This window comes from Pseudopipra pipra, chromosome 7 (genome assembly GCF_036250125.1).
Source record: "Pseudopipra pipra isolate bDixPip1 chromosome 7, bDixPip1.hap1, whole genome shotgun sequence".
Taxonomy (NCBI): domain Eukaryota; kingdom Metazoa; phylum Chordata; class Aves; order Passeriformes; family Pipridae; genus Pseudopipra; species Pseudopipra pipra.
In genome coordinates this window covers 8,823,873-8,836,846 of record NC_087555.1, presented here as the reverse complement: position 1 = coordinate 8,836,846, position 12,974 = coordinate 8,823,873, and the positions used below count along the sequence as shown (strand labels likewise).

Genomic DNA, 12,974 nt, shown 5'->3' with positions numbered 1-12,974 from the left:
GGTCCTGCCGGCCCGGCGGCTCCCACGGCGGGGTCCAGCGCCCGTGTCTAGAAAGCGCTTCCCTGCTGCCGTCTGCAGAAATCGATACTTTTTTATTATTATTATTCTTTTCTGGTCTAACGCGTCCTTGTCGCCAGAGCCGCCCCATCCCGCCGGCGGCACGGCCGCACGTTGAGCACCGGCCGGGGGCGAGGGGGTCCCGTTTACCTGGCAGGTGTCTGTCGGCTGCGCTACGCCCGGGCGGCGGCGGGCCCGGAGACGCGCGGAGGAGGGGGCGAAGTTGGGCCGCCCCGAGCCCTGCGGCGGGGCCAGGGCAGGGGCTGGGGCCGGCGGCTCCGACCACCGACCGGGGAGGGAGGGTGTGGGGGACACTGCCGCTGTGCCCCGGCCGCCCGGGGAGCGAGGGGAGTCCCCACCGACCGTCCTGGCAGCCGCATCCTAAAACTGAAGCTCCAGAGAGGAGGAGGGGAGGAGGATCCGCGGCGCAGGGCGCAGCGGGGGAGGCGGCTCCCGCAGCCCCGTGGCACGTCGCCGGCTGGAGGCGGCGGGATGCTGCTGCGGGGCTGCGCTCCGCGAGCGTGCGTTAGGTGTGGGGAGCAGAGTAGCCCTCCGTGCCGCCGTGATGGTGCATTTTCCTCAGGCTCCGTCGCGGGGATGGTGGGATGGTGCTGCAGCCCGAGAAGACCTTAGCCGCTGCCTGCCGAGGCTGGGCAAGATCTCCCTCTCTCTCTCTCTTCTCCCTGCTTTCCCCGCCGTGCTCGTTTCTTACCCTCTTCACCTCGCCGGCCCTGTGCCCGCTCCAGACCCCACAAGCCGAGATGGTGTTTTATTTCCCTAACGTCGCATCCGCGCGTGATTACACACCGGCACCCGAGTCCGCGGCCGGCAACTTCGGCTGCGCCTGGGCGTGTGCGGCGGGGCTGTCACGGCTGTGCATACCCATGCTCCCGGGCGAGCCCTGCCACCTGCGGCTCGGCGCCGGGCGCGGAGAAGCGCGGCGCTCCCCGGCCCGCGCCCCGTCGGGGCTGCCCCGCATCTCCGCAGCCGGCGGGGCGGGACGGCGCGGCGGTGTCCCCGGGCCCAGAGGGGTGCGGAGCGCGGGACGCGCTGCCCCCGTCCCCCCGCAGCCCTGTCCCCCCTCTCCCCGCGCTGCCCCGGGCGCTGCCGCGGGGGCGCAGCGGCCCCGCCCGCCGGGCCCCGCATCCCGCCCGGCCAATGGGGGCGGCGCGGCGGCGGCACGTGACGCGGCGGGCCGGGACCTGCTGCTTCCCCCGCGCAGAGGGATGCGGGCGGCAGAGCGGGGCAGGCGGCGGCGGCGGCGGCTGCGCGGCGGTGGCCCCTCCGCGCCCTCCCCCCGCTCCCCGCCGCCCGGCCCCTATGGCAGCCGCTCCCCGCCCCGCCGCCGCCCGCACCCCCGCGCCGCCCCGCCGGGCTCCGCCGCTCGCCCCAGCGTAGCGCCCGGCCGCCGCTCGCCGACCCGCTGCCGCCGCCGGCCGGGGCCCCGGGATGCCCAGCGGCCCCGCCGCCCGTCCCTGCCGCCCGCCGCGCCGCCCGGGGGGCACGCCGCCGCCGCCGCCGGAGAGTTGAGTTAGGAAGTCATGGTACCCTGGGAGCCCTCCCCGCCCCGGCAGTGCGGCGGCGGCTGGACGCTCTGCGACTGCTGCTGCTGGCTGCTGCTGCCCGCCGTGCTGCTCGTCCTCGCCCGCCCCGACAAGCTGGCGGCCTTCCCTACCTCCTTAAGCGACTGCCAGACGCCCACCGGCTGGAACTGCTCCGGTAAGCACCGGAGCACCCCGCGCCCGGCCCCGCAGCGAGTGTCCCGGCAGCCGCGCCGGGCGCTCGGAGTTGCGCGGGCGAGCCCGGGGGGAGCCAACTTCAGCGGGTGATGATGCCGCGTCCCGTTCTATACAGGGGAATAGCGAAGGCAAAAAGTCCCGGGTATCGGGGCTCACCGCCGTTCCCGGTGCGGCCGCAGGCGCCGGGGCCCCGCTTTTTCCCGCTCCGCGGCGCCGGGCGCGGCAGCCGCGCCCTCCGCCGGTGCGCAGCGCCGCGGCTGCGGGCGGCTCCCTGGGCGCAGGGAGAGAAAGAGAGAGCCCCGGCCCCGCCGGAGCGCGGCTCTGCGCTGAAACGGGGCAGCCCGGCGTGTAACTGCGGGAGTGGGGCGCAGGGAAACGGGGCCCCGTGTGCGCATCCTGCGGGCGGCTGTTCCCGTGCGCACCGAACGGAGAGCAGATCGGGGGATGGACACCGCGACACCGGGAACGCGCTGCCTGTTCCTTAAAGTCGGGCTGACCTTTATAATGAGTTTCCTATGTAGGTCAGCAGCCGGTCCTTCTCCGATACACCGAATAATCGGGAAATTAGGCTGTAGTAGCCTTTTTAGGGGAAGAGCGTTATTTGGGGTACTGTGTGGATCGTACATAATATGTTACATCGGAGGGAATTTGCACTGTAAGCTCTTCATTTTAAACGTGTAGTGATATGGTTAAGAGCACTTGGATGTTTTTTAAAAAAATCAATGGATTCAGATCTTAATGGGTTTGGAGTCTGATATAGCTGTTTTGTTTAATACCTTGCTGCACGCTGTTGGAGTGGGAAGTCAGCTAGCAAAATCTGAAATTCATGCTTGTATTCGTGAACTGAATCTTCAGTCAGATCTGTTGGTTTTTCCTGGAGAAAATGAAGGCAAAGAGCTAGGTTCACTCAGCGGCTTGTGGGGAACCTGGCACTTCTCCTGTTAACTTAGAGGTCATCAATCTTCATTGGAATCAGGCAGACCATCACGGAAAACACACAGCCTGTTTGTCTTTATTATTGGGGGCTTTGTTGTGTCACGGGCTGGCGAAATTCCAATTTGGACTTTTGTCCAACAGATTTGTGATCGAATGGGGATAAGTTGATGACATTTCCAACCTAGAGCCATGAAATAGCATAATTACCGGGTGACTTTTGAGGAAACCAAGTCTGTGAAATAGAAAAAAAAAAAAAGTGTGCGAGGTACTGGGGAATATGGACTAAGAGAAATACTGAGGGAGAAATAAGAGAAGAAGTGAAAAACAGAGGAGAGGGAAGGACAAAAGAAAATCTGGACTCTGTTATTTCATCAACAAGGTTATTGTACTGTGTGCATTAAAATGCAATCATCCCATATTGTTCCTCTTGCTAGACCAAAGCTGACTTTTTTTTTTTTTCCCTCTTTACATTTGAGGTTACGATGACAGAGAAAATGATCTCTTTCTCTGCGACACCAATACCTGTAAATTTGATGGGGAGTGTTTAAGGATTGGAGACAGTGTGACTTGTGTCTGTCAGTTCAAGGTAAGAGGATTGATATTTCGTTCTCTAATTCACTAATGAGAATACAAATCAAGGATCTACCTTTATTACCCATCACTTGGCAATTTATGTCTCTGTGTGCGGAGAAGTTAGAGGGAAAACCTGGCAGCGTGTATAAAATGCTGTCAGGAGAACCAACTGGTGTCAAGAAGGCGTAAGTTTCTCTTGGAAAATGAGGATGCTGTAGCTTTAAATGTCCCTTTGGGTCTGCAGTTTCAGGTTGTGCATTTCTGATTTTTCATCTCTACCCTTTTAACAAGGATTTAGAGTCCTTTCTAAATTCATTTCTGATACAGATCGTGGCTTATTGTATTCGGAGTTCTGATCTAGTTAAAGAAATGGATCTGTAATGTGCTTATGCAATATTTTCAGGAAGGGCTGCATAGTGACAATGCTTCTGCCTGTTTATCTGCCCAGCTGATCAGATTAAGGAGCAATCCCTCTGTTCCAAAATGATGAACTTCCTTTAGGTTTTATATAGTTTTAGGAGAGCTATTACTGAGTAGTAGGGATTTTTCCTTCTAGTTCTTCTCTCTTCCTCCCATAGCTACATCTAAACCTGAGGCATTCTCAAAGTCAGACTATTTCATTATGAAGGATTCCATTTAATATGTTTTAGCCAACTCACAAAACAGCTGGGCTTTAAATAATGACCTGAATAAAAACTGAACAAATTAAAGGGGTTTTAAGCATATACCAGCACGAGGTTGTATGTGTATTTATGCCTCAGTGATCTTTTGCATTTTAATGTGGATTTGTGAAGTGGTGAAACTTATAATGCTGCTTTGAGTATTTACAGAAGGGCAGGCCAAATAGTGCACAGTTCAAGATCGTGCACATCTGTAATGATTATGTTAATATTGAGCTTTGATAGACTATTCACTTTGAAGCATGACAAGTACTGTGTATATTTCTAGAGCCAAAAATGTCTTCAGAGAAAAAAACCCAAGAAGGATTTTTGTTCAATAAGAGCAAGACAGTTGTTTTCTGAAGTGCTTGTGTTTTCCATGTTGGGAGAAAATTCATATTGATCATGGGAGTTTTTTATTCCATTTGGAGTTTGCATGCAGTCAAAAATTCAATGTGAGAATGTTGTTGTGAGCATTTGCCTTGGCTCAGCACGTGCAGTGATCTGAGGGTTGCTCTATTTTCTCTTTCTAAGAAAAATTTGTAAGGTAGTGAGATGTCTGTGATGTGTCCCATTGCTTGGTGGTAAGCGAGGGCAGATGTTGTGCCACGGGCACCAGGAACTTGGAGAAGCTACTGAGAGTTATTGGGACTTGTCTTTGGTCCCAGTTTGGTGTTGCCATTTGGCATAAAGCAGTGGAGTCATAGCCTGGAAGGAGCGAACTCAGATGTTGCTATCGGCAGGGAAGAAGGCATTGGGAGCACTGTTTTCCCAGGGCAAGATGCTGATCCCTGGTGATTTTGGATAAATGAAGCTAAGTAAACCTCTCTGGGCTGTGTCATCTCCTCTTTGAGAAGTGAACACTATAGGTATGCTGAGTTTAGCAGTTCTGTAGGGAGGAGTTGAAACAGATTTCAGGAAATCAGATAATTAGTATATGAATATGTTAAAAAGATCAAAAGACTGAGTTGAGCCTGCTTGATCACTAGAAAATGGGTTGAAATCAACCGTAATCTTTGCTTCCAGTTGCCTTTGGATCAGGCCCTGTGAACACTTGACGCTCTTTGTCTTGATATGAGCCCTCTGTGGAGCCGCAGGGCTGACTGTGACCTTGGAGGGCAAATTACCTGTGGCTGATCCTGTGCCAGCGCTGCGAAGGGCGATGTGGTGCCGGGGGCTTCTGTAGTCGAACGCGTGTGCTTTGATACAGGCAGAGCTTGGGGGGATGTTAACTTCTCTTGTAACATCAGTGGACAATGTGACAAGCCAAAAAGATATGCCACCCGAGTAGAAAATTAACTTGTAGTGCAGTGTCTGAGGCTGGCTAAGTGAGGCAGAGCTGGCCAGGTAATTTATGTCACAGGTAAGGGAGTCCTCCGTCAGAACTCAAGTCCTCATTTCAGTGGCAACTATTTGGGGTGATAATGAATAGCAGAATCCTCATCGTTATAACTATGTTTTATGTTTTCTTCAGAATTTGCCAGGGACTTTAACTGCAACTGGAGAGAATAGACAAGGATGAAAAGCTAATTTTGCTTCCGTACTGATGAAGAGTCCTGGGCTGGTGAAGGCAGAAATGGGTAGCAGGGCTGCAGCAGTCTTGATCTGGGCTTTTTCAGACCAGAATCCAGATGCATCATGTCTGTCCAAGTGGAGTTAAAATTAATTTATTTGTATTTGAAAGGCTGAATATGATCAGACTGCTCTGGAACACCTGAGTTAGGCTTCCATCCTTGGAGAGCCAGCGGGCATGTACTGAGAAAGAAGTTCATATCAGCTGGTTTTCTTGTCATAGTCTACTGTAACTCCTCAGAATGAAACATATTGAATTTGAAAACAACATGTTGCACTCTGATCAGGAAATTTAGACCCATCCCAGCTCAAGGCAAGCCCCGACCTTGGTGCTGGCAGGGAGGGAAGGCACTAGGACAGTGCTGTCTCCAGCAGTGGGGCTGAACATGGAGGAAATCACCACCTTTTCCTTCCCTCAAACTCAGTGGGTCCAACAGAATGGGTAGAGCTGTGCCAGCAGTCATGTGGTTGGAGACATGGCTTGCTGGGATCTGCACTCGTCTGCCCAAAGCCAAAGGTCTGGCAGCTTGGACTCTCCCTTCTTATATTTCATGAACATATCAAAAAATGTACCAGGGTATTTCCATCAGTGTCGTTTCTCTTTAGCCACCAGGACTGGGTTCAGTCACTGTTTCTTATGTGAGGAATGAGTCCTTTTTTCATGCATGTTGAATCTCTCATGCATGTTGAATGTGTTCAGTGTTTATGGAGCTGGAACATCACCTGTCCAACTTGCAGCTTTGTTGTATTTCCGGAATATATTTTTGTGCTACTTGGTTCCAGATGTAGGTGCCATTTTGGGGGTAGTTAATCCAGGATACCAGAAGGAGGTCAAACTTTTAACAGTGTTACCAGGAGGAAGAGTTATACAGGTTACCATTTTCTTTAAAAAAACGAACCACCTACTTTCAGTGTCCAGCACTGACTCAAACACTTGCAAAGCTGTTTTGTCCCTGGCTGTGACAGTGGGCACTCGAGGCTGCAAGTGCTGAGGAAGGCAGCCTTTGACTGACACTTGGCTGAATTGGTTGCATCCATTTCCATGCTTTACAGCTGTATTGTAAAAACTTGCACATATGAGAGAGAAGTGGACGGTGTTGCACTGTGCTGTGAGGTTTAGTGGGAGTTTTGACATGGATTTCCCTGAGTGCTTGATCAGTCCTTACTTGGGGCATGAAGAATCATTCTTACATCTAGGGCTTAGTCTATTGAGCCCTAAACCAATGGCAGAAACACATTACTAAACTGAGGAAACCGACTTTCAACATCTGATATTCTCCAGTACTAGCAAGAAGTATTTTATGACAGTGAATTGCTGTGAGTACGGGATTTAGCACGGTCAAATGTAAGAGTCTAGCTCTGGTGGGTTGGGAAAAACCTGGTGAATAACATCACAACCTTCTCATTAGTCTTCTTTTCTGGGTAACCTCCACTAGAGTTTCCAGCTCAAAGCCAAGGCAGGATCCATCTGGAAAGATATCATTTCCTTTGTTCCTTGTGGCTCTCACCTTTTCCATCTAAACACTAGTTTTTCGAAGGCGGTGGTGGGAAGAGTGGGGAGCAGATGAAGAAATACATCTTTGACCAGCACAGCTGGAGAAAGAAAAGGCTTCATCATCTGTACTCACCATGGAGTATCCTCTACCTCCACTGGCCAAAGCTAAGCTTGAGTGGGGCAGAAGCCACAGGACAGACAGAGAAATTTCTCCCAGGAGAGTTAATACTTCCTGGAATCCTGGTGTCTCTCAATTACATTTTAAAATTGCTAAACTTTAGAAGAAGTTCCAGCCTAGCTCATAGCACTCCTTTCTGGAGTGATGGAGTACTGCTTTCTGTGGATCAGGACTTTCCCATTGATGTAGGGTCGTCTGGCCTTTCAGATCTGCAGCTGAGTCAGTGTAAAAGATCGTCCCTTGCTCTGGGCGAAATCGGTGGAGAAGTTGCCCCTGTTTCTTTGTTTCTTGGGTAAAGAATCCAATATTGTTTCTACGTGTAACAAAGCCTGTTGAGATGCTTCAGGCCAAATTTCACACAAATCCATAGGTGACAAGCAGATAGTGTGTCCAAAGCAAGCACAGTTTGATGCTTCATGCTTTAAAAAATATGCACGATTGTGTTAATTGTCCCGGTTATGTATTCCAGATCAGCCTCCAGCAATTGCTGTTGAGATTCTGGATGAAGTTGGCATTTTATGCTTGAAACATTGCTCAGATTTGGAACATAATGGTGAAAATAGCCTAGAAACACTTTTAATCAACTGTTTGAAATCTCTGCAAGGAGGAACCCTTTGTTAGGAGCAGGAGGCGAGAATTTTTACTGTTGTGGCTGTTGGTTTTCTTCCTTATTCCGAGGGAAGAGGGCGCTGGGGGTGGGCAGCAGATTGGAAGATTTAAGAAAATACAATGCAAAAGGAAAATGTCATTTGTTTTGGCCCAATCAAAATGTCACTCTGACCAACTATGAATAATTTCTTGGCAGCTGTTCTGTGTGGAGGCCTGCAATTAATGCAATCTATGCAATTGTTTGTGTTAATCGCTTCTGTAGTCATTCAGTTCAAAGCATTTTTGATGTTAATATCCCTGAAATTTCTGTTCTGTGTTTTACATTGTGCCTGACAAACACACCTCAGATACTTTGTGGCATAATATAGCTAAGTAGGATGTATGATTTCTTCTAAATTTTTATTCGGATTTAGGCAGAGGTGAGCATTTGTAAATAATAATTGTGATCATTCCATTTGTTCTAATTAAACAATGAGGCATACCAGGAGTACGGTAATCACGAGATAATCATATCCCTGCTATAATTACCATGTACAGGGCACATCCAAGTATTTCTAAGCCTCCGAGTGTGATTATCTTATGATAACTGCACCCGGTAGGTTGCCCAATTTTCAGTATAAAATGAAATTATTACTTTTTTTAAATGAAAAAGAGAGGGCAAAGCTGTCTTTCAGTGGTAGAGGGAACCAAGCAGGTAGTTTGCAGAGCTCAGCAGGACTATGAGCTGAAGGAGGGGTGTGTGGCATGAGAAACTTCTTTGCTGAACTCGCTGCAGTGCTGCCACTCCTGCCCACTGGCCACCATGGGGAGAGCTTGGACCTTTGTGGAGCATCCCAGCCACAGCTCGCTGGGAACAGAAATGTCACAGCAGAAAGAGGGATAGATTTTGGTTGTAGGTGTCTCGGAAATAATTTCCCTCTGTCCAGTTAGCTCTAATTATAGCTAAGTACTTAAATAGTCACAGATGCACAGGCGGACACTTGTGTATGTGCAAACAGCCGTCTGTGGTGAGGGAGTGTGTGTGCAGGAAGAGGGGAAAGTGAGCCTGTTCCTTACAGTTTGTCTGTAGCCCTCCAATGGAAGCACATGAGCTGTCATTGCAGATGTGAGGAGCCCTTTGCCTTGCCCATATTCCTTCCCCAGGAATGCACCCTGCTCATTCTGGCAGGGAGAGGCCTCTCTCTGGGCACTTCTTGAACACTTTGCCCGTTCAGATTACCTTTTCCCTCACCTGTTCAAGTCTGATTTGTCTTTTTAAAAATCCCCCCTCCCTCTCCCCTGGTAGCTATAAAGGTGAAGAGAGGAGGGTCAGTGTCTCCCTCTCTGTTGTTTTCTTAGGGTTTCAATACTGGAAGGGGACGGCGGGGGGGGCACCCAAAAGGATGCTGTGCCACCTGCTCGTGTGACTAATGCTGCTGCTCTGTGTCCATTCCCACCAGTGTAACAATGACTACGTGCCCGTGTGTGGCTCCAATGGTGACACCTACCAGAATGAATGCTACTTGAAACAGGCTGCCTGCAAGCAGCAGAGCGAAATACTCCTCGTGTCCGAAGGATCGTGTGCGACAGGTACGTACAACGCGCCCCAGGCTGCCTGTGGACCCTGCCGTACCCCCCCAGTAAAATAACCTCTGGATGGCAAAAAGCCATTTGGATTCTTGCTTTGAATTCATTGCAGGTTAATTCTTTGCAATCTTGGGTATGATAAATTGCTGCCACCCTTCCCTTTTAAGTAACTTTGTATAGGTTCACAATCTGTGATACACTCTACCAATGACACTGTTTTGAAGAGCTCAGTGCAGAAGTTGATTTGTGTTTTTTTAATATGTATCTTGTGCTCCTGATCATCCTGTGCCCTGTGCTTCTGAGCTCCTACGACAAGTTATTGGAAGCAGATTAAGTGAGCAGATGTCTGATAAATGGGCATCTGGATTACCACAAACCTCTCCATAATCTGGAGAGAGAGAACTGGAGCATTATTGCCTGCAATCCACTTTCTTAGGTTTTTCCTTATCCTTGTAGGGCCAGATTCCCAGCTGGTATGTTAACAGACCACTGGTTGTAATGAGTCATGCCAATTTACACCACCTGAAGATTTAGTCCAAAACACACTAAATGAACAGGTCTGTGCAACAGGTGTTTTGTTCTGGACTTGTGAAAACTGACTGGCATGTGAGATACCTTTGCTTAACTCTGAGCATCGTGACCTGTGTATATCTCTGCTTTTATGAAGCAGCTAGAAAGGTGAATGAGCAAAACCTGTCAGGAAAACTGAGTTGCTTATGTGCAGGAGTTCTTGATGTTTTTCTTTCGTGCTTGGTATCTACTAGAGGTAGGCAGTGAAGTTAACTTGAAAAGAGCAGGAGGAGTAAGTCTTTGTTCTTGAGAGAGTTCTTTAAACTTAAAGCAGAATTTTTTCTTGGCTGAGGATGGAGGAGTCAATAGAAAGTACATTAGACAAACTTTTTTCAGTGCTGTAATTTTGTGTTTCATACACCTGAGAGAAAATAAACTTCTTCCCCTGGAAATGTTGTTCTCCTCTGAAGCTGTTACCTGGCAATTTTCAAGAAGAAAAAAACATATGCTGCAATTTTTTTGTCTATAAATTGGTATTAAATGGAGCTCAGGCTGACAAAGCCTACTGTGGTGTAGGATTTGTTCAACTTAGTAAATTCTCTCAGCACAGCAACTGGTCTTTTTTTGGTTCAAACTTTTAGATTAAAGGGATAATTTCAGTGCATTGCTACAACTTTGCTAACACTTGCCTACTGGCAGTGACTGTGTTGGAAGCATTCTCTTTGAAACATATTGTGGATTTCAGAAACAGAGAAGGGGAAAAAAAGGGGGGGGTTTCCTAAAGTCTTGATCAAGGTCTTTGGCCTCTTTTTCTTTCTCCCAAGGAGGAGGCTTAGTGGAGAAGGGAGCAGCCATGTGCCTTAGATTTTCCCCATGGGATGGGGCAGAGAGATGGTGCTCAAGAATCCCCAGCAGAGTCCTGAGCTTCTGGAAGAACTGGCATTGAGCTGCCCTCCTGAGCTGGCAGGGATCTGGGCACTGAAGGGTAGGGCAGGAAGAGAGACACAAAGTCTTTTCCCTCCAAAGAGCAGATAATGCGGTAGCTCATTGTGGGAGGCGGGTGACAGCAGGCGTTCATTTCCTTTTCTGTGCTGGGGAGACCTGACACACCTGTAAAAGCAGTGCTTCCCAGACCCATGAGGGCACTGTGGTAAAGACATCTTTCTTTGCTCTTTCCCCAGTAGCTAACTGGGGAAAGAACATCAGGACAAAAGATGAAATCAGGAAAATTCAGGACATGGTCACGGGGAAAACAACGTTATTTCTGTTCCCTTTTTCAACCACCTTTTGCATCTGTCCTTTGCAGCCTTGCTGTATAAATCTAACATTTTAAGCAGTTCTTGCAACCAATTATTTAAACAAAGATTTTTCTTTTCATTTTTAATTTTGAGCAGTGATGGCATGTACAAGCCAGTTCAGATGCACCAGACCTTGCTGTCAGTAAACGAGACCTAACAGTTCATAGGGTAATTGGATCCTAAAGCAGCCTTTCCAAACTCTTTCTATTAATCTTGTTGCTGGTAAATGCATGTTTCACTAAGGGGGAGGATAGGATGGCAACCTCCCTCCCTTCCCTACAGAAGAAACTCCTCTTATGCATTATTTTTGGTAACCCTAGGTGTGTGTATTTCTGTACTTGCCTTGCTTAGGAAGTTTCTTAATGAAGCTCTGGGCTTGGCAGTTTTGTGATGTTGCACTTTCTAAATTTGTGACTCTCATCATTCCAGCCAACAAAATGTTGAGAAGAGGAAAAATAAAGATAAAGCACTCAATGTTGAAACTCAGCAACAACCTTGAGAAAAATGGCATTTTAATCATTTATCTAAAGACTTTGAATAATAGTAATTTAATGGTTTGTTCCAGCTAGCTATGATCTCATGAGATGTCACTGTTTTGTAAAGATAATGACAGGAATTTACAATTGGTCTGTCCTCGAACAAATGGGTTTTAAAATTTCTCCTTGGTGGTGAGGACTTAGTAGTGACCAAGTGAGGTAACTTTGCACAACTGTTGGGAACAAAGCTTCATCGGTCTCAGTACAGCAAAACGAGGCAGAGACTTATGAGGACATTGCAGCGTTCCATGGCTTATGTTATTTTTGTCTGATATAGAGACTTAAAAGGAAAAAAAAAATGGAGACATGAAAAAGATGGCTTGAGTTAGCTACATTCAGATTAGATCTCTATAGTTTACTCAGGGATGGCATCAAACGTAAGGTATGCGGTAGCACACCTAACTAAAGTCTTGCTTTGCATGCATACGGGACGTGCTGTAGAGCATGAATATAAATTTCTTTCTGTTTTTTTTTCTCAGATGCCGGCTCAGGATCTGGGGATGGAGGTAAGAGCCATATTTTAATATCTCTGTGCTTCTGTGTACACACATTGTCTTTCACAATTTCAGATTTTAAGTGGATATGCTTTGCAATTTAGTTGTCGCACTACATATTGTCTTTTGTTCAGTTCTTTCTTTGAAAAAAGTGGTATTTTGCATTTTAGTCAAGTTGGAACCTAATCATGACATGCTGTTTTCTGGGGAAATTCAGAAAGCTGTGTTACTTCTAATAGGACTTGGAATTATTCATAGGTTGTGCTAGGAGCTCTATCTCCATCTACTGTTACAGTTGTACTCATTTGTTTTATGTTTAGGGTAATATTTCTTTTGTTTTTAAAACATGAGCCAAACCCTTGGCTCCTCCTCACTGGAGGATTCAAGCCAAATATTTTGTGGCAACAGAGAGCACTCCTTCAAAGATATGAAGAAATGTCACAGGGAAAGAACAATGTGTTTTTATAAGGACAGCAACAGCAAAACAGAACATAGAAATAGTCCAAGCCCTTTGTGGCATACAGGGGATACTGTAAAATATAGGCAAACTAGCCTTTAAGTTGGGGGTTGGTTTGGGGTTTTTTTAGTTATTTTTTTTATTTCTTAGGTGCAGTCATTAATGGTTTGCTTGTTTGACAGCAATCCTTCTTGGAAGTATAAGTGTTGGGTGTGGCTAATGCCCTGCCGTGGGGTAGGGAATGTGACTTTTGGGTGCTACTTGCATGGTGGGGCTGGCAGGTCAGGCTTCTCTG

The 12,974-nt window shown here is 48.3% G+C and overlaps 1 protein-coding gene across 1 annotated transcript in view; it reads left to right on the top strand.

Moving 5' to 3' along the window:
• The first annotated feature begins 1,339 nt into the window (after positions 1-1,339).
• TMEFF2 (transmembrane protein with EGF like and two follistatin like domains 2) overlaps positions 1,340-12,974 on the top strand; it is a 128,162-nt gene continuing 116,527 nt past the window's right edge. The window contains exons 1-4 of the mRNA XM_064660480.1: positions 1,340-1,776; positions 3,209-3,318; positions 9,258-9,387; positions 12,208-12,234. Of these exons, the coding sequence (XP_064516550.1) occupies positions 1,599-1,776; positions 3,209-3,318; positions 9,258-9,387; positions 12,208-12,234 (445 nt within the window). The 5' untranslated portion in view covers positions 1,340-1,598. The remainder of the gene's footprint in view (positions 1,777-3,208; positions 3,319-9,257; positions 9,388-12,207; positions 12,235-12,974) is intronic.